The sequence below is a fragment of the Vespa velutina genome, chromosome 3 (assembly GCF_912470025.1).
Source record: "Vespa velutina chromosome 3, iVesVel2.1, whole genome shotgun sequence".
Lineage (NCBI taxonomy): Eukaryota > Metazoa > Arthropoda > Insecta > Hymenoptera > Vespidae > Vespa > Vespa velutina.
The window spans coordinates 3187273-3209104 of NC_062190.1; the positions used below are offsets into that span (position 1 = coordinate 3187273).

General features: G+C 31.5%; 3 protein-coding genes across 6 annotated transcripts; all 3 read left to right on the plus strand.

Moving 5' to 3' along the window:
• The first annotated feature begins 180 nt into the window (after positions 1-180).
• Positions 181-4422, plus strand: LOC124947489 (cleavage and polyadenylation specificity factor subunit 5). The gene is made up of 6 exons (XM_047489696.1): positions 181-388; positions 2569-2769; positions 2861-2924; positions 3802-3967; positions 4046-4160; positions 4240-4422. The coding sequence occupies exons 1-6, from the start codon at positions 270-272 to the stop codon at positions 4259-4261; spliced, it is 687 nt and encodes a 228-aa protein (XP_047345652.1). The 5' UTR covers positions 181-269; the 3' UTR covers positions 4262-4422.
• Positions 4423-4672: 250 nt separating this feature from the next.
• LOC124947484 (diphosphomevalonate decarboxylase) lies at positions 4673-7199 on the plus strand. The gene is made up of 9 exons (XM_047489677.1): positions 4673-4896; positions 5357-5427; positions 5513-5580; positions 5660-5706; positions 5775-5926; positions 6014-6181; positions 6274-6567; positions 6671-6832; positions 6891-7199. Exons 1-9 carry the CDS (start codon positions 4845-4847, stop codon positions 7047-7049), a joined length of 1173 nt encoding a protein of 390 aa, XP_047345633.1. The 5' UTR covers positions 4673-4844; the 3' UTR covers positions 7050-7199.
• A 396-nt stretch (positions 7200-7595) lies between these two features.
• Positions 7596-20827, plus strand: LOC124947479 (carboxyl-terminal PDZ ligand of neuronal nitric oxide synthase protein-like). Of its 4 annotated transcripts, none has more exons than XM_047489660.1 (12): positions 7596-8715; positions 10506-10653; positions 12195-12266; positions 12424-12513; positions 13033-13091; positions 13270-13333; positions 17422-17632; positions 17712-17836; positions 17940-18125; positions 18281-18466; positions 19660-19935; positions 20023-20827. In XM_047489660.1, the coding sequence occupies exons 2-12, from the start codon at positions 10546-10548 to the stop codon at positions 20497-20499; spliced, it is 1854 nt and encodes a 617-aa protein (XP_047345616.1). In that variant the 5' UTR covers positions 7596-8715; positions 10506-10545; the 3' UTR covers positions 20500-20827. The 4 variants fall into 4 exon arrangements, with proteins under 4 accessions (XP_047345616.1, XP_047345615.1, XP_047345617.1 ...); XM_047489659.1 differs by having other exon boundaries at positions 7598-8715; positions 13225-13333; XM_047489661.1 differs by lacking the exons at positions 7596-8715; positions 10506-10653; positions 12195-12266; ... (1 more) ...; positions 13033-13091; positions 13270-13333 and adding exons at positions 14266-14568; positions 16597-16933.
• Positions 20828-21832: the final 1005 nt, after the last annotated feature.

Below are 21832 nucleotides of genomic sequence, written 5' to 3' on the forward strand. Positions count from 1 at the left end.
TAATGATTTCAACGGTAATATGTATTTTTGTTCATTAATAATGTAGATTTATAAATATCTCCTTTTTTCAGATTGGACAAAAATATAATTCGACTATCGATTGTATCGCTGCGTTGTCAAATATTTTTGGTGAGAAATATGACAACGTTGCTTGACTGCGGCTTAAGAGATCTAAGAGAAACGGTAGGAAGCAGTTCGAAGCCAGAGGTGAGCTTGTTGGGTTGTTCATTATTTTTGGTTGTGCTGTAAAGCATATTTACGGTAACAAAATGGCGATGGGAACAACTCAAGGTAAGGCCACTGGCTGGCCAAGAAGAACAAGTAACAGTTCTTTTGAAGGAAAAGTGGTACAGAATCAATCCGTAACTATCAACAGGACAGTTAATTTGTAAGTGAGCAGCATATACGTGATTTAATCACATTATTTTTTAGAGTAATCTCCTTTGACTGCCTCTCCTATAGAACAACTATGGCCGGGTTGAGAGACGCTAGCGATAATACTATGTTCCTAAAGTCTTTCGTTATACTATATACATATATATGTGTATGTTACAACCATGAGACGGCTGTTCATCCTTTCGTTAAGAATATTCTGAATGTTTATGTAAGCGATATTAGAAATTTTTGTGTGAAAGATGGTTAATATTATTTCAAAAAATTTTTTATGATATTTATGACAGTATTATATATTAGAATATGAAATTTTGAAAATTACATTCTTAGTTTTTAAAAAGAGCACATAATATATCGCTTCATAAACAATTAACGCACAAGTCTTTTCATAATACCATTTGTTTAAAACACTTAGGATTGTATTGAACTTATAATTTTTGCGTTCGTTGCACGATGTATTATATACTTCGAATGAATATTGCCTGCTTTACAATCATTAAAAGAATTAAAAAAAAGATCAACGTTCGTCGGTACCGTTATTTCATCAATGTATAATCATGGGTACTTTTAAAAGAAAATATTCTATCTTTGTTATGTTTCTCAATGAATATATTTGCTCATGTCTCATATAAAGCCTGCACAATTATAAATAAACTTTTTGTACATTCATACATTATCTGATTGTATTACTTTGTAATAAATGTATGGGTGGAACAAGCGTTATTAATTCATTAATTGGTAGTTTCTGGATATGTCCTGAAACTCTGAATAATTATAAACTGAATAGAGAGAAAAGACTATAATTAACAGTTTCCTACTTTTTAAGCAATCTCATCTTTGTAAAGTTTAAATAAGAGACATTAATTTTTTTGGATATGTCATATGCGCAAAGAGCAGTTCCGTATTCTATATTGAATACGTTATAGATTGTTTATGTATGTACCTCATAATAACTAGGAATATTTATTATGCATTGTTATTTATTTAAGTTAATAAGAAATGTATCACAAATTTGTTTTCTAATTTCAGTCTATTATTGGAAAGGCTTGTTAATTATGATTAACTGGTTTCATATATTATGCAGGATTATAGACTGCATGATAAAATTTAATCTGAAATAAGTTAATGAAATTTTAATATCTATAATAGTTTTTCAATTACATACAATTAAACATATAATACTGTGCTCTTTAATGATATCAAGATGATGTTTACAAATACACCCGTAAGAGAAGGTATTTTAAACCTTCTTTATTTTAAATAAACATATTAAACATATCATGATAGATTTATGTAAGAGATAGCTCAATTTCGGTGAAACATTTTCAAACTTACAACTATCTTTATGGGTATTTCACTATCGCTATTTTTTTGAATCTGTTTATATTTTTATTACTATGTAAGAATACTTAAAATATATAGAGTATGATCATTAATTGGACATTATGTATCGTGAAAAGGTAATGCTACATGTATGTAGATATAAGAACTTGTCAGTACTATAATGTTGAAATTGGTACTGTAATATATTTAATTATGTAGATTACACTTTTTATGAATATGAACAATAACACTTACATTATTTTATTGATGAATTTTTCTTTTCTTTTTTTTTTTTTTAATATGATAAATGTTAATAAATTTGGGTACTATATACAAATATTGATATTTTTCATTTTACAATAACTTTATAAATCTGTAAAATGAATAGTTAAGGATACTGTTGATTATTAGAAAAATTGAGTCAATATAAAAATTGGAAATGGTTTGAGAAATTTAGTAAAAATTACATATATATACTTGTATATTTTTGCATTATAAGATTATTATTTAATCTTATTATTTTAATATATTCAAACTTTTTTATATAAAAAATCAGAAATAGTTCTTAAATATCTATATTATTTACATAGAATCAAATAAAATAATATTTGCTTATAAATGTATTATAATTAAATTCAATTTCATGAGTATCTTTAGCTTAAAAGAAAATTAGGGAATCATTAGAAATTTAACATTTGATACTAAAGTTTGTTGCATTGTGAGTACCTATATTATTATTATTATATTGTATGTTGTCCTATTACTTTAAGATATAATTTTGGAGAAGCTGAGTTTACTTACTAAAGGTTAAAGAAGTAAGCCTAACAGACGAATACAACTCATTTATCATAGATATCCTTTGACAAACTATACATTTGGAACAAAAGAGCCACTCTTTGAGAAAGATCCATCGGTGCCTGCAAGGTTTCAACGTATGAGAGATGAATTTGACAAAATTGGAATGCGACGGAGTGTGGAAGGAGTACTTTTGGTCCACGAACATGGATTACCCCATGTCCTTCTTCTACAGCTTGGAACAACATTCTTCAAATTGTAAGTATATACATTAAGTATACTATTAATCATAAAATCTATTAGTTGATGTAATATATTTATAATTTGCTTTTATTTCATCTTGTTTTAGACCTGGTGGAGAACTAAATGCAGGAGAAGACGAGGTAGAGGGCCTAAAACGGCTCCTTACTGAGGTAACAGTTACCACGACGCCTTATGCTGCCTTACAGGGTGGCTAGGAGTGGCACTTTAATATGTTAGATTGTAATATTGTCTTATTATAAACGTATTGTATGAATTTTAAAGATGTATGTAGAACTTATGTAACCGGGCCTGTAGCTCAAACTAGGGAATTTTCATTTTACTATTATAAGAGGTTTTCTATTTTTAGTGCGCTGCATGCCCGGAAAAATTGATGTTCGTAGTAGTTACAAAACAAAGCTTCTAGGATGCTCTGGTTAGCTAAGAACATTGTTCTTATCCAGCTCTTTATATGTAATATGGACGCTAAACAGACTGGATATGAAGATTGTAAAACGTTAAGAAGATTGTATTTACATTTTATCTTGGATTTTGATTCAAAGTTTGATAACTAACAAAAATATAATTATATACTGTATAATGTATGAAATTAAATTCACTCTCAGTAGGTAACAAATACTCGATTGAACCACAGCAGGGCTAATGTTTTTTTAATTAAAAAGTAGGTCATTCAAAACTCGATTAATTATATATATATTGCCAAATTTGTGAATGTTAGTATCAATATATATATGTACAACAGCTGTTTCATTTTCACTATGTATTTTTAAGGAATGCATGTCAGAAGTATTTCCTCAAGTGAATATTTCTGACATATCTTAATGTCAATATAATGTAGGTTGTGTAAGGAACATATTAGGCAACTCTCAAAAAATTGTCCATTAAAAAAAATAACAATGTAATATCAAACACTTTTAAATATAATGTAACCATGTTCTTAGTGGACTAAATGAAGAAGAATGTATTATATGCTATTTTATGAAAATATTGGAAATATGTTAAGTGCAATACACTTCAATTAACTTCTAGACATTTGGACGTCAAGATGGTGTTAAACAAGAATGGGTCATAGAAGATACTATTGGAAATTGGTGGCGACCTAACTTTGAACCACCTCAATATCCATATGTTCCACCTCATATTACTAAACCAAAGGAACATAAAAGGTTGTTCCTTGTACAATTACAAGAAAAAGGTAAGATATATGAGAATATAATTTTTTATATGTATATACCATATATGTTCTTATTTTATTTCTAATTAATATTTTCAGCTCTGTTCGCAGTACCAAAAAACTACAAATTAGTTGCAGCACCATTATTTGAACTGTATGATAATTCACAAGGATATGGACCAATAATATCCAGTCTCCCACAATCACTTTGCAGGTAAATTAATAAAATTTATGATTTAAAAAAATGTTTCAATGTTATTAATTATTAAATATATAATTTGTGTGTGTTTCAGATTTAATTTTATTTACATGTGAAAGGACATCAAAATAAGAGATTGATATATTTTATTTAAGTTAACTGCGAGCTATTATAAATAATCATATGTATGTATGTGTGAGATGACGGATGCAACATGAATTTGCTCTTCTATGTATAATATAAAATGTACTATGAATTAAATAATTTTTTTTATGTAGTAACCATTTAATATGTCGCTACCTATTGCCTCCAATTCCATATTTTTTTTTATTATTATCTTCATATGACCACTCGGAAATGATAAATATTTGAAATTATCTCTTAGTTATTTTTATATGTTTATATTTTCAAAGAATCGATACTTTTATTTTGTGATCAAACTAAGTCGTTTTGATTTGTCGACTCAATAATTAAATTTACCTACCAAAAATTTTGTTCGGCTTTATTCGGTTATGTTCGGGTAAACTCGATATATGATAACGGTAGTGCGTGACGATAGAAAAAGGGTAACTTAAGAGCAAAATTATTACATTATATACAAGAAAAATATTTCGTTACTAGCAGTGTGATGCTCAGTGACTTTTCGGTATCGCTGTGATCGGAGTGATTCGGTTATCGCACTAGTGTTCTCAAATTGTCATGGGTACCGTTACATGTATTGCGCCTATTAACATCGCTGTTATTAAATATTGTACGCATTTTTACAATATTTTTTATTAGAAAAAAAACTTTTTATCATAATACATATTATTTTATTCCTAAAACATTAATATGTATTATATAAAATAAAATATTTATAAAAAATATTCGCCAGCATAGGTTCTCTTTCTTTGAAATTTCGATATAAATCATATCGATAATGTATTTTTCATTTTGAATTATATCGCATCTGGTTTTTATATAGTTTTAAGAAGATTATATTAAAATTCTATTGCTTTTTAAAAAATATCTTTGACCTTTTCATTTCATGACACGTCTCAAGTAATTTGAATATGAAGTAACTGGGTCTTTTATTATAATGATGGTAAAATATAATAGTATGACGTGTAACATATTGCATAAAATATTTAAATGTTCACTTGTACTATCTTCTACCTTAGTTATGAGTTGTCGATCGTTGATTAATTTATTTATGTTCTATTTATTTTTAGGGAGTAAACGTGACGAAAATTTACTTTTACCTGTTAACGATTCGATAAGTGTGAGTCTAAATACAGAACAGGTAATTTGTTATCATATTTATTTTTAATAAATAATAAATGTATAAGATATATCTAAATAATATTCATTATGAATATTCATTGTAGCTATGTGCAAAAACTACTGTTATGATCAGCCAGCACTTCAAAGAAGACTGTATATGGTTAAATGGACAGTATGTACCCATTTTTATATCTTAATATATTATGTATTAAAATTTTATATTATTTTAATATTTTATTAATATATTTTAGCGAAGAAAATATTAACAATTCAAGATTACAAAAATGTTTGACTGAAAGTAAGTTTGTTATATACAATAAAAGAATTGATTTAAGAATAATATAATAATAAATATGTTTTTTCAAGTTAGAAAAAGAGCAAAGCTTACCAGTGAGTTAATGGATTGGAAACTTCATATTTGTTCAGAAAATAATTTTCCAACCGCATCTGGTTTAGCTTCTAGTGCTGCAGGATATGCATGTCTTGCTTTAGCTCTTGCAAAATTATATAAAGTAGAGGTAACTTCTTGATTCATATATAAATATATAATTTTTTTTAAATTGAGATTTTCTTTTTAAGTCTATATTTTTATAATATTGGAGTAGGGTGATATTAGTGCTATTGCACGAGTGGGATCTGGTTCAGCGTGTCGAAGCACTATAGGTGGTTTTGTGAGGTGGTATATGGGATCATGTGAAACCGGCGATGACAGTATAGCAAAACAAATTGCACCTGCATCTTATTGGCCAGAAATGAGGACTTTGATATTAGTTGTATGTATTGCTATATTTCAAGATATTTTGTTATATAAAATATGATGTTATATTTCATGACAATTTTTAATTATTATTTTATACACATTTAGATAAATGATGAAAAGAAAAAAGTTTCTAGTGCTGTTGGTATGAAGAGAACTATGGATACCTCTGAACTTTTACATTACCGTGCTAAATATATTGTACCAAAACAGGCAGAAAAAATGCAGACAGCTATTATGAAAAAAGACTTCTCAACCTTTGCGGAACTTACCATGAAAGATTCCAATCAAATGCATGCAGTATGCCTAGATAGTTATCCTCCTATTATATACATGAATGACATTTCTTTTGCAGTTGTAAATCTTATTCATTCATATAATACTGTAGTTAATGATGTAAAGGTATTATATATATATATCTATACTTATTTATAACAAGGATTATATGCTATAATTTTATTAACATTAAATTAATTATAATAACATTAATAACATTAAATTATAGGTAGCATATACGTACGATGCAGGACCAAATGCAGTTTTATATTTATTAGAAAAGGATATTCCACAAATTGTAGCAATTTTAGATTATTATTTTCCTCCTGCCAATAATAATTTGAACAATTATAAAAGAGGTTTACCTATAGAAACAGTACAAATTTCACAGGTATGTACTTCACTTAATTCTTAAATATATAGAATAAATAAAATATTTATACTTTTAGGATTTACTAGAAAAAATAGATAGTAAAATTCAAGAACCAGGTAAAATTAAATACATGATACATACGGGTGTGGGAGACGGGCCTAAGTACCTTGAAAGTCCAAAAGATCATCTTTTAAATGATCAAGGTTTGCCTATACGACATACATATACGCAATAGTCGTTTAGTAATAATTCTATGAATAAATAAATATTAATATTTGTTTATTTACACGAATGTTTTATAGCGGTTTATTGGTACAGGGAAACTTATGGAGTATAATTATTATGGAAAATATTGTTTTTCAAATAAATTGAATATTGCCCCACATACTTTGTCAACAATTATAATTTTCATTACAATATATAAATTATAAGTTTAACTGATAAACTTTAGGTATCCCGCGCTCAATAGTTTGAATTCGCATTGATAAAATCTTTGATCGATAAAACAAGAAAGAAGAGAATTATTATAAAAATAATTGTATTCCCAATAATTATTGATGTTAAGTTTTTTATTATTAATCAAAGATTTAATTATTCTAAACGAAGATATAAAAAAAATTTTTAAATATTGATAACGCAACAAATGTGTGGATATCGAGCGAACAAATAAATAAAGAATAGAACTTGCATTTTTATCCAAGAGAGGTCACTCCTAGATGAGCGGGCTTTCACTTTGACGGTTGCCATCGCATCGTGCATTCTCAGTGCGACGCTAGGTTCGGTTGGAGTAAGGGGTAGATGATTCGCGTTCAATGTTCCATGAGAACGACGTGTTCTTGTAGGTGAATTGAACATCGAGATATAGGTAGAGAAAGAAAGGAAGAGAGAAACGGGTGAATGGTTCTGAGAAAGGATCAAAGAAGGAAGGATGATGCAGACATTATACTGCATAGGAGATTGTTCTTCGTGACCCTTCAAAATAGATTATCTGTTCTGAGCCATCAAAGTGCAAGGATTGTTCTCCTTGTGTATTGACGTTAGTCCTTCTTAAACGGAAGGCGAAAAGTTGTCTTTAAAAGTGCATGAGGCAAAGTTATGACACGGTTAGAGCGAGTTAGAAGAGGTAGGAGTAAAGGCGTGCGGTGCGATAATAGGGACAACGGCAAGGACTGTTCCGTTTCCGTTCTCAGTTTCGCGCGGCTCGCGGCTGTAGCTGCTGTTGCTACTCTTTCGTCTAATCGTAAAAATTCTCTGGAAAGTTGCGTTTATCAACTTGTGGCTCGCGAGGCATGCGAGCCTAACGTGTTTAGCGTTACGGGGTAAGATAGAGGTGCTCGAAGACGTCGCGGACTTGGAGAACGTGGGGATCACAGTCCATTGGACTGTGATAGAGAGAGGTGAAAAGGAGAAAGGGGGGAGGGAGGTGGCGGTGGCGCTGAAGGAGGAGAAGGAGGAGGAGCGCGAAAGGATGAATGAGAAGACAGAGTGCCGAGCGCACCGATCAAGTGCCCGACTCTGACTCTTCGTATCTTATATTTGTGCTTCGTTTCTTCCAAGAACGAAGCCCAACAACAGGACGGCTACGGTTCTTTCGAAAGAGAAAGGGGAGAGAGAGAGAGAGAGAGAGAGAGAGAGAGAGAGAGAGAGAGAGAGAGACGACGAAGCAAAGACGACGACCTGTGGGGCGAAGAGGGAATGAGAGAAAGAAAGAGATGTGGGATCGTCGATGTGCCTTCTTACTACCGTGTCTACTAACTTGAATGCGTGATTATTCCTTTCGCCCGAGCGGCTGGCCGTCCGGCTATCTAAAGCTACGTTCACAAGCAACGTTTTTTTACGTGGAACCGAATCGAAACGGTTGATGAGAACTGATCGAATTCGATCGTCCAATCAGCTGTCGGGTATGTTAAAAATTCATTTATATGCTTTCTCTCTTTCTCTCACTTTTTTTTATCCTTATACGATTTTATATTAAAAAAATGTTACCTTAGTTTGAAAACATATCTTTATTGTTATAAAGCAACGAGATTGATGTGGAGTCACGTTAATGTCGATCTTAAGAGCGCGAGCGTTCTCTAACGCACGTGGTAAATGGAAGGTGAAGGTAAACGAAATGGCCCGAGGATTCGACTTTTTTTCCCTTCCCTTCGATTATTCATTCGTTCTATAGGGTGTCACGTTTCGTTCAATCAATCTTTATGTAGATATTCTTATCTAAAATAATCTTCAGATTGTTTTATTGTTCAGATATTGTTGATATTATTGCTTTTGATTTTTATTTATTATAATCTTCAAAATTTTCAACATTATTAACAATTATAATGGTACTAAAAATCAATGAAAATTGAACGCCTTGTATAGTAATCTTAAGACGTTTCGTGCTGGTTGATATTAAACTTAAATATCTCACGAATTATCCATATTTTTTTCTTTTCCTTACTTTTCTTATTGTCGAAGAATGTATAATTTTGTAAAAACTTAATAATGACACATAAAAAATAAAGAATAAAATATAGATCGGAGTCCATGAAGCAATTATGCACGAACGTGTATAAGCACGCAAGATACTTACACATATATGTATGTATAAATACATTCATATTTATCTATCGAAGGCTCCTCGTTTTCCTTTGTTCCAAGCTTGAGATTCGTTGTGAGAACACCTTGACGCGTTCAGGTGTGTTCTCGAGATGCGCGCGCGCAAAAATGCATCCTCTGTCGTGGTGATTGAACTCGCCATCGCGATGCCGATACAGATGCCCATGGATCTGTATGAGCAAAACGTACGAAGATGTACATTAGAAAATAGAAAATCTTTTATTTGTCTCACCATTAAAGAAAAAAAATAAAGATGTGAAAAAAAATTTTTTTTTTTTCTCGAAAAAGAGAAACGAAAATATCCTTTGATTCATTGAAATTTATGATATAAAATTGTATTGTTGTTTCGATTTCGAATATACAGAGTGTCACGAAACAAATATGTAATTCACATTCTTTTTTGTTTATATTTGAAATAATTCTTCTAAAGAATCGAATAAAAATATTTTTTTATTTATTTCTTCGTACCAATTAATGAAATCACTGACTTGATTTGACGATGTTGAACCAGGTGAACAATTCTTCTACCATACCATAAGTCGATAATGAAAATACGTAATGGATTATTATTCGGTAAAGAGGCGAACTCTTGAATAGATTCGTTACTCAATGAAATACGAACTGTATGAATGTGACCTTGAATTCGGAGCCACTTGTAGCACGTGCTTCATCCACTATCCCGATATCTGCTACATGCGTTGAGTTTTCATATACGCATAGAGATTGAAGGAAAATCTCGTGATTTGATCACGAGACATGATTCGAAATCTATCGACTTTCAATATCATAGAAAATTTTAGAATAAATTTACATCTTTTCTCGATATGTTTATAGATATAAATGATACAAAATCTTTGTCAGCAAAAGGACGATTTTTATTTTTTGTTTAATATTTTCTTTTTCTTTATTGAAAATTTAAAAGAATTTCTTTTTAATTTTGAAGTAATTTGAAATAAAAGAAAAAGAAAAAGAAAAAAAGAGATATATGCATATACGAAAGAAAAGATTTTCAGAGTAACTTCGTTCGCCATATTTGAAATTTTATGGGGCCTCAGAAGAGTCACTTAACTGACCGAACACGTGTCGTTTTTAGCGAGACTGGACGAACGAGATCGAATGAAGCTGGGAGAAGCATGCCCTCTAAGAAGCAGTACAATCTCGTGCATAATGACGAGTACGATACACGGATACCGCTACACAGCGAGGAGGCCTTCCACCGTGGAATTGTCTTCCACGCCAAGGTAATCTATCATGATCTCTTTGCAAGAGACCGAGCTTACTCAGTAATAATAATTAATTTAAATCGTTAATGTTCAATAATCCAACATTATTGGGGTTCTTTGACTCTAAATTCGAAGTTCACTCGAAGTAGTAAGAAGAAAACAAAAACCTTAACACAATGAATTTTCCAGCATAACTTATAGTTTATTAGAAACGCTTGAATATTTTTATTTTTATTTTTATTTTTTATTATAGGAAAAGAAAATTTCTTTTTTTTTTTTTTATTTATAAAGAAAAAGAAATGTTCAATTTTCTCGCGCTTAAATGGCTACCATATAGACATAATACATATTTTTGTATAATTATTCGTTCGGAACTACAGTGGCCCAATTCAACTTTGACCCTTAAACCTTGCAATTTGATGAAATTGTGAGACTCACAAAATAATTAAATATTAAGCATACATTATCTATGGCTATTGTTTCTAAGTTCATATATTATCGTACATACAAAGATCAACGAATGTATCTAGACCGTAGAGATTTTAACTGATCCAAAGCAGTTGGCTTGAACATATTGATCTGATCCAGTTAGATCAACTTATGTTCATATTGCGATGACTAGATTAAGATCAGAGTTGTTTCATCAAGGAAAGATAGACTATCAAGTCAATTGGGGATGATTTTAGTTATTGGTTGAAATTTTTGAGGAATCGAAAATATAATATCGAGGATATCGCGTATGGTGCAACAACCAAGGAGGACGGCAACGACACGAGATATTTTCGGACCATCCCGGTACCGTCGTGATGACGTCATTGTACAAGTGTTTATTTCAGTAGTACACGTTCCAAGAAAGGTCGAAGCTTTTGTGCGCTCGACTTTAAAGCTCATAAAGCTCTCCTTAACTTCTCGTTCGTTTTTCACAACATGCGCAAATATACATACATGTAGATATCTACACACACATATACTATCTTTCTCTTTCTCTTGGTTATTCACACACCTTCGTACATTTCCTCGAAATCGCGAGCAGTGATGAATAGTCACAAATGCGTTTTTAGTAAAGAACTTTTAAAAAGATCGATGGCCAAATGCTTTTTCCATCATGTCTCTTTCTTTTCATATAGTATCAGAATTAGAGTAGGACTTGTAGTAAGAGGGGAGGATTCTTTTTGTCGTAGGGTTGATAAGGAAACTAACCCTAGCTAAGCGTCGCCTTAACGTCGACTATTGATCGTTAATTCACGAAGAATGCATAGACTGTGTCTCTAGACTTTCTTAGTCCTTACGATTTTTCTTGCGATATGTGGGAGACTACCACGTGCAAGTCAAACCGTTCGAACACGTGGCCCGGTCGTAGCTTCAATGGGGGATTCTAAATACGGATTGTAGAGGTGCTCAATATAAGAAAGAATACGATCGTTGATCCAAAGAAACTTCGGAACACAAAAATAGGCTTGATTGGGGTTTACTGAGATATGGTGGCAACTTTGTAAAATAGATATTATTCGATGAATATCGTTTATTTTTCTTTTTTTTTTTTTCCTTTACTTTTTCAGTTCATTGGTTCTATGGAGGTACCTCGACCAACCAGCAGAGTTGAGATCGTGGCGGCGATGCGAAGAATTCGGGTAAGTTAACATAATTGCTGATTAAATTTTATCAATTATGTCGACGTTAACGTTTGTTGAATTTTCAAAAATTATATTTCAATTATTTTTCCTTTTATCTTTTTTTTCTTTTTTTTTCTTTTTTTTTTCTTTTTTTTTTCTTTTTTTTTCTTTTTAGTATGAATTTAAGGCGAAAGGGATCAAGAAGAAGAAAGTGACGTTGGAGGTATCGGTCGACGGGTTGAAGGTCATGCTCCGGAAGAAGAAGGTACGTAAGAATATAAATACAAATATATCTTTGTAAGGAAATTATATGTATGTATGTATGTACGTATGCATATATATATGTATGTACGTATGTATGTATGTATGTATGTATGTATGTATGTATGTATGTATGTATGTATGTATGTATGTATGTATGCATGTATGCATGTATGTATGTATATATGCATATATATATGTATGTATGCATGCATGTAAATATGTACATACATATATATATATATGCATATATATGTGTATGTACGTATGTATGTATATATGTATGTATATATCTATATGTGTATGTGCGCGCTTGTATATATATATATATACATACATACATATATCACGTTCTTAAATGATGAGCCATTTAGCAATGAGCGAAGTGGCGATTTATAACGAGAAATGGATTTGGACTGGAGCCACAATGTATTCGTATCAATAGAAATCGGTTGCTAGCGATTTTCGAGCTAGTTTTTTCATAACTGTCTTTTTTATTTTTTATTTTTTTTTTTTTTTCCAGAAGAAACAGCAATGGATGGAAGAGAACAAATTATATCTCATGCATCACCCGATTTACAGGTGAGAATGAAATAATGTTTCTCTTGTTTAGTTTTTAGTTTTCGTTTTCTTTTATTTTTTCCTCTTTTTAAATCATTAACAAATTACAAAAAAGATAAATAAATTTTTGCATCCATTTCCGATTGTTTTTCAGGATATTCTATGTCTCCCACGATAGTCACGACTTGAAAATTTTTAGTTACATCGCCCGTGACGGTAGCAGTAACACCTTCAAATGTAACGTCTTCAAATCTAGTAAAAAGGTAAGACTTATTTGTTCTTTGATAAGTTTAACCCTTGCGATTCGACGACGAGTTTCTAATATCGATATTAGCTATTAGCAGCACTTAGGCGACACTTTATACCATGCTTTCGTTCTATGGTGGGAAATCAAATGTAACGACTCTTGTACGTACATATATACATACATACATATATACATATACGTGTAGGTAAATGTAGACAACGCGACTCTAACATTCATTCTGACTAACTATCAATTCGCATTATTGCGTCCCTATAAATAAAATACCACGTTCTTGATTACGAAGGGAAAGAAAAAGCCAGGTTCAGTATTTTCTCTCCTGTTTTTTTTTTCTTTTCTTATTCCATTGTTCCTTTCTTGTGATTAGAGTACCCTGTTTGTAAAGATAATTTATGACGTCATCTAATTCCGTTTCTTTACCAAGTGGCTCAAAAGAAATAACAAAGCAGAGGTTTTCTTTTTATGTACATACACGAGACAAACTTTATAATAGAAATTAATTTTTATTTTATTAAAAAAAATTGAACTTTTCTAATTTTTCATTTATGAATCTCTTCGAATACTTTCTTTTTCTTTTTTGATTTCTAATATCAGAAACAAAATCTTAACGAATGATAATTGTGTAATTACTTGAAACTCTTCTAATCGAACGATAAGAAGAGTTATCGGACAAGAAACAAAATTCCGCCACTGAGAATAGACAAAGAAAGAGAGAGGAAGAGGAAGAGAGAGAGCAAGAGAGTAAGAGAAAGAGAAAGAGAGATAGATAGATAGATAGATAGATAGATAGATAGATAGAGAGAGAGAGAGATAGAGAGAGAGAGAGAGAGAGAGAGAGAGAGAGAGAGAGAGAGAGAGAGAGAGAGAGAGAGAGAAAGAGAAAGAGAGATATTAATGCGCTTATAAATAAACCAGAGGAAAAATCAGCTCGCTACGAGTCGGTTCACATTGTGGTGTGTGCTGCCGCATCGGACGCTCTGCACTCGGTATTCTTGGACTTACTACTCTAAGTGTTATCCTAATTTTCATGTTTCTAATGTGAGAATAAGACATCTTTCTGGATGAACATTGATACGTAGAAAAATAAAGAAAAGAAATATAAAAGTGTGATTCATCATTTTGTGCCATCAGAGTTCGGAATGTTAGAATTACGATCGTTGATGTCTCCAATAATTCTCTTTTTGGGAGAAAGATAGAAAAGAGAGAAATGTGTTTGTTGCTCGTGTTAAAGATGTTAGTATAATTGAAGCAGTGTATGGAATATCGCATTATATCTCGACTATAGTTCTAAAGGAAGTTACAAGCGAAACAATTTATCGATTCTTTTTCCATCTGCTAAAGAAATGAAGAGTTCATGATGGTAACGGTGTTAGCTAGAGCTTTGTATTAGATCTATCGAATGTTTCTTCATCAATAATAGTTTTTCATTTATGTAGTTTATTCAAAGTTTTATGTTTAAAATAAATTTATATTATCGTTGAATTATAAGTTTAAATTATCGTTGAATTTCAATTAAATGACGAATTAAATTCGTATTGTCTATATACTAATTTGTATTTTTAAATGTATATTTCAAGTTAAAAAAAATCTTTTTATAGATTACATAATTAATCATTATCATCGTCGTCGTCATCATCTATTATTGTTTTAAAAAGAAACGATAACATTTTTCAAAACGTTAATTAAATATTTAGAAGAAAATTACAAAGAACTTATTAGAGAGGAATGAACAAATAGGAAAATAATGGTAGAAAAGAGATCATGGTATCTTTGTGTGCGCTTTGCTTGTTATTACAAATGACTGTGTATCCGCCATACAAATAAACCCACGTTGCTTACTCTCATAGCGTCGGAAAGAAATTTATTCGGTACTCGAACGTATACCTCTGCTTTTCCAAAACGTATCTCGTGCTTAGTCTTCTTTTGCTTCAAGAAAATATGTATTTTATGTATACGATAATTATGTATGTATATATTCGAAAATATAACTACCCTATTTGATAACAAATATTCGATGGAAACAATTCCAAGGGTATGAACGGTGACAGCTTTGTTAGTTTTTGATAAAGTCTTTTTGTAAAATGTCATTCGTCAAAAACTTATAGAGCGGTGATTTCTTTTTTTTGTTTTTCCATTTTTTGCAAATTTCGTCATCACGAGTATTTATACTTGAGAGAGAGTGTATATTATATATTTCTATAGAAATAGAAAATTAAAAAAATAAAAATTTTTTATTATATTATATATTATTTAATTATTACATACTATACTAGTATTGTACATGTTTCTCTTAGGCATGTTATATTATAAATATGTACTTTTGAATAATTAATGTATATGCGTAATATGATTTATATTACATAAAATGTACTTTTTATATATATAAATTATTAAAAAGTATATATTTATAGGAGAACATATATTTACGAGAAAATAATTATAATTAAGCTTAGAAGAAAATTCAGTTTATTTAAAATCTATACATTTAATGAATTGTAGAATAATTGAGATTTTTAACAAACGGATGTATATCGATTTTTCGAAGAAGAAATAATACAAACAACCGAAAGGAAAATGCAACAAGAATTCAAAATAAATCTTTACTGCTATGTGCGCACATGAAAGTTTATACGGACAGACTGACCCAAATGAAGATTTATTGTCTACAGAGTAACGTGTGTATTCACTGCGAACGAAAAGCTAGTTTCGTTTTGATCGAGCTCGATTTTGGCAGATTGGAACGATGAAAGAACATAACATATCTGTTTTTGATATAAATGAGTAAAGCGCTATCATTAAGAGAGAGAGAGAGGGGCGGGGGGAGAGAAAAAGAGAGGAAGAGGGAGAGAGAGAGAGAGGACTAAAATAAAAGATTGACAATACGAGGAAGAGTAAAATATTCCATGAAATTGATCTTCTGTTATGCGTTGAAAGTACATTTGTTCTGTGGAAATTAAATTTCATGGAACAATAAGAATTATTTCGTTATATTATTTTATGGAAAGAGAAAAGAAGACGAATATGATAAAGATTGTGATTATTGTTACAAAATGAAGAAAATTATTCGTTGATGCGAATATAATCAATGAAATGAATATTAAAAATAGTCAGTAATATAGATATTTGTAAGAAATCGGGACTAGATTTTTTTCTGATCGGGGCTATATTTACTCTCTTAAGAAGATTAAAGTAAAGGAAATTACTTTTCTTTTTTTATTTGGAATAAATCCTACCGTATGAAATCATTATTGAAAATTAAAGATGCGAAGAAATTTTGATTAAACTGAACGAAATGTTGAAAAATTGGACGAAGCAAACGATCGCCGTCAACGCGAATTCAACGACGTTGGCGAATCCGATTTCCGGTTCTACCGTCTCTTCAAGCGTTGTTGCAGCTTCAGAATGCGAAAATTCGTTTAAACCACGCAAAAAGCTCTCCTTTAAGGAACCGGACACGATTTTTAACCATTTAAAGCTAAGAAGACCGTTTGTTCGAGCGAAAACCACATCTTCACAGCCAGTTCGTTCGACATCGATTGACATCAATCTCGATGAGAATCCTTTCGAGGAGGAAAACGATGAACTCGAGGAACTCGAGGTAAATCGACGTGTCAAATTATTTTGACGAACGTAAAAAAAAAAGATTATTGCTTCATTCGATTCGTTTAACTCTGTTATGCAACTAATCATCCCTTTTAATTATAACATTGGGATCTATAGGATTAAAAAAAAAATTTTTTTCCTTTAAATCGTAAAGAACCTTGAATTTAATTTTGTCCTTCTCTAAACAAAGAAAAAACTTTTATCGAGTAATTAACATTAAACCCTTTGAACTCTTATGACGAGTTTGATACAATATTTTTTAATAATAATAATTTTTTATTACAAAATATCATGTTTTCTTTAAAATAAATTATGTGAAAAATAATGTGTTCTGAAAAAAAAGAGAGAGCTTGTAGTGAAAGAAAATAGAGAATATAAAGGACTAAATTTAAATACGTTATCAGAAACTCGTCGTTCACATACATGCATAGGAATAGAATAATTTGATCTTTCAATTAAATTCAAAGAATTTGATTTTACTAGAGTCAAGCAATGAGGGTGGTGAGAACCGTGGGACAAGCCTTCGAGGTGTGCCATAAATTAAGTATAAATAATACGAACGAAGATAAAGATCGTGGGGAAAAGGAAAAGGAAATGGAAAAGGATCACAGCGAGAATCATCGTGACGTTTACGAGGAACAAGATGAAATTCCTAACGAGCAATCGCAATCTTCACCGTTGACGTTGCACAAAGGTATAAAATTATTCAATTTGAATATTTTTAATAAATTCTTATTATTTGTTTGTGTACTTGTGTGATAATATTATTACAGACATATCGCTGTTAGGAGAAACAGAGGATTCGGTTCAGGAACAATCGTCTGTTTCTTGTCTTCTGAGATCTCACGATGTTCCAGCAACCACAGCTTCTACCTCACCTATCAGACAATCGCCATTGGTATATATTTATTACTTCTTTTATTTTATTTATTGTTGACAATACTTGAAGAAAAAAAAATTTCTTTGGATTAACTTTTCATACTTATTGTGCATTATAATAGGGCACGGTAGCCTCCGATTGCGGAGGTTTATTGGTAGGAGGCGAATTAACTGCTCTCAAACACGAAATTCAACTTTTACGAGAACGGTTAGAGCAGCAAAGTCAACAAACCAGAGCTGCTGTTGCTCATGCGAAACTTCTACAGGATCAGCTTGCAGCAGAGACCGCTGCACGCGTTGAAGCTCAGGTAATAAATTTGTTATAAATTTGACGATAAAAACTTCACAAACTATTGCATCGTACTTGCAACGTAAGTATACGCGATCTTATTGATCCATCAACATTATAATAGTATTTGGATTTTATAATGAGATAATCAAAATTGAATTAATTTTCGTCTAGATGCGAACGCATCAATTGCTGGTGCAAAACAAGGAATTGTTGGAACACATAGGAGCATTGGTTGGTCATCTCAGGGAACAAGAACGTGTATCGAGTGGTCACGTTAATACGCAATCACAAATGCCTGTATCGTCGACAACGACTCAACAGGGATCCACCATTCCTGATTTACCTAATCTTGGCCAGGTAACATTCTACCGAATCCCATGAAACGAAAAGGAGCAGCAAATGTCGTCTGACGTCTGCACCAACGTTGCATTTCCATTAACGTTTAACAATGCATTTTGTACTTGTTTTTTATTCCTTTTTTTATACCGTAACCGCCTTTTGTATCGAGAGTCCTTTTTTTAACTTTATAATAAACCGATTTACATACACCTTATACATTTTGCATCTGTCAGTGTCGTCTTAGGCTGAGAAGATCGGTATGCGATCAATGTGGCAAACACGTTGCTCCTGAATATTCGATATTCATTATTCTCTTCGCCTTACGTTTTTCACACCACAATAAACCAAACACACGTGTATCTTTTCTTAGAGAATTTTCACGTTCTTGAGTAAAACACGTTCGGCATGCCGCTTACAAACGACAGCTTTCCGTTATTTACCTTTGAAGAAACAGCGAAGAATATTCTTTTGTTTTATGATCATCTTGAGACTTAGGTAAAATATTGTTTCTATTCTTGTAGCCTCTTAGTAGATACGTCAAAGAATTTCTATGTAAAATTCATCACTAATATTTTCATTTTAAGAACGTTTTATGAGACAGATGTATGTATATAGCACACTGTCGATCTATCTATCTATCGGTCGACTACATTTGACTCGACTATCATCGAATACACAAATCTTATAATACACGAATATGGAAGATGTGGATACATGTGTTTGCTTATGACCGATCAAAATTTTATACTCGCCATTACGAATTTCGATAAAATTGTTGTTCGTCAGGATGGAACATTAAAGCTAAACCGCTAATCTAATAATTCTGCTAAGTGCCAGTATGACGGTGTTGTTCAACAGGTCTTCGCACAAGATTAAGGACTTCTCGCAAGCAATAAATGCTAGGTAATGTTTTTCATTGTTTACTAGAAAATAATCATAAGTGTTGGTATTAGTTTGCTTGTATGTATAAATGTTTTGTTTCAATATTTCTTTTTCTATACTTATAATTTTTAATACTGTTACTATGTAATATAAATAAATGTATCGTGTATATGTACATATTAGTAAATGTTACAGTTTCGGTATGTGTGAGTTTCATTTGCACGGAAACTGTATATACAGGAAAGTATATGGTGATTTAAATAGATTCTGTTAACTTGGCAATAAGTTTTATCGAGTCTATATGCCAATTATTTTCCCTCCGTGAATAGTGCCAACGAACTGGAGAACAAAGTTCATCTTGGGAATCGGATCCATCGGCATTCACTTATTGTCCTTACTCCATGGATTCTTTATATCCTGGTAGTCTCGGTGTTATGGGAATTCAAGGAAGCAACAGTTCTACGGATCAATTACATTTCCAAGCACAACTAATGGAGAGACTTCATAATATCAGTCCATACCAAAATCAAAGATCGCCTTATGCTACGCCATCACCATACACGATGCCACATGGATTTTTATTATCTCCTAATTCCAGACCGTCGGTAAGTAATTTCCATAACACGTTATTTTCTCATTAACAAAACAACATAAATTAAAATCTAATATATTGTCTGTATATGTTTTTGTAGAACTCAGCACAGCTTTCACCAAGCTCTATATCTCTAAGAGTGTCTCAGTCCAATAGTTTCACACCGTCACCTGTTATGAATCACAAATTGGACAATTACAGGACAACGACAACTATCGCCGAGAATACGGATATTCACCAATCGTCTTTCATTAAACCGTTACCTTGTAATGTTAATGATCAAAGTTCGCCGTCAATAGATAACATCAAGATCAAGCAAGAACGTTATTATGGTCAAGAAGAGATACCACCTATAGTTTTGGATCCACCACCACAAGGCAAACGTATGGATGGTATTTCCAAAGAAAATTTTCAAAGTACTAACAATGACAAAGGTCAAGCTCAGAAAAAAATTGTTGCGATGTTACGTTCACCTGGGCCACCACCAACTCGTACAACTAGTGCTCGTCTACCACCGAGAAACGATCTGATGAGTCAAGTCAAAAGGACAACTTGGGCTCGGCATACTACGAAATAATATATTTTCAAGACGAACAGTGCTGGAAGTATTTTGATTGTTCTCATTAAACAATAAGAAGAAATGAATTTTTAGAATAAAAGTGAGCATCGAATGAGATGTCGTTAGTCTTCTTGTGCCAAAGAAATAATGTATCGCCGCCAAGTTTTTAAGTATGTAAATAAAACTTTGTATTACCAGAAAAATCCGGACAGTCATGTAAACTGTTAAATATAAATTATTATTTGTATATACAAATACATATACATGTACATGTATTTTTTGGCAAATAGATTGCGAGAAAAAATGAATCGGTTTCTTTTTTAAAATAAAAGAAAGGATAACATTAGAATATCAACTGATTTATATCCCTCAATATATCCATCGACATATGTATGCAGGCTATAATCATTTGTTCGTGCTACTGGATGCGTACTGATGCCTTTTAACACCCATGAGTTAATAAAGTCGTTAGTATTCTATTAGTAGAAATATCATCGTGTATTCCAGTCTTACCAAACAGTATTTTGGTAAATCTTGGTAAGGAAGGTACATCTCAAATCCATTGAATAGTCGTAATAGTAATCATTTTTAAAGAAAAAAGTGTAATAAATTATATCGTTAGAAACAAAATTAACTCTACTCTCTATGTGTGAAAATTAACTGTAAGAAGTAATATAAATTATAAAATAAGAAAAACAAGGAATATGCTACCAAGAGAACAATATTCTGTTGATACTTCTCGAACCTCTTTCGAAATCTACAATATGGAAAAAAGAAGATTACTCAGAATTTAAGAATGATAAGCAGGACATCTCTCACGAACATCTCTCTACTCTCTACGAAATCTCGTAATGTCGTAATGTCAATTTTTGACATTACGACAGGTACTCCAAATTTCTATCGTCCTTGAATGTAGGTGTCGAAGCTTTCGATTTCCACTGAATGTAATTAAGTAAAAAAGGTGTGGAATCGCGTGAGAGAAACAAAGAATGTCGAATATGGTGTTCGATAAATCCTTAGGGTATAAACTTAATGTTTTTCAGAATATCTCGTCGCACTATCTCTAATTCCATAAAAAAATAAAATAAAAAGTGATATTCATGGTGATTACTAGAAAATTACGATTCGTGTATCTTCTCATAATTACATCAAAAGAAACATTACATATATTTTTTTGTTTTTCTTTTTTTTTCCAATCTCCAAAAACGAATCCTCCTTATGAACATGAGAAAACAATGTTATCATCCTATTTAATGTAGCTGATTCTTTTGGGTGTCTAGAAATCGCGTGTAAAGAGTATGTTATAGAAAAAGGCGATTATCTTCGAACAAAAGGGTGGAGCCTGCACGAA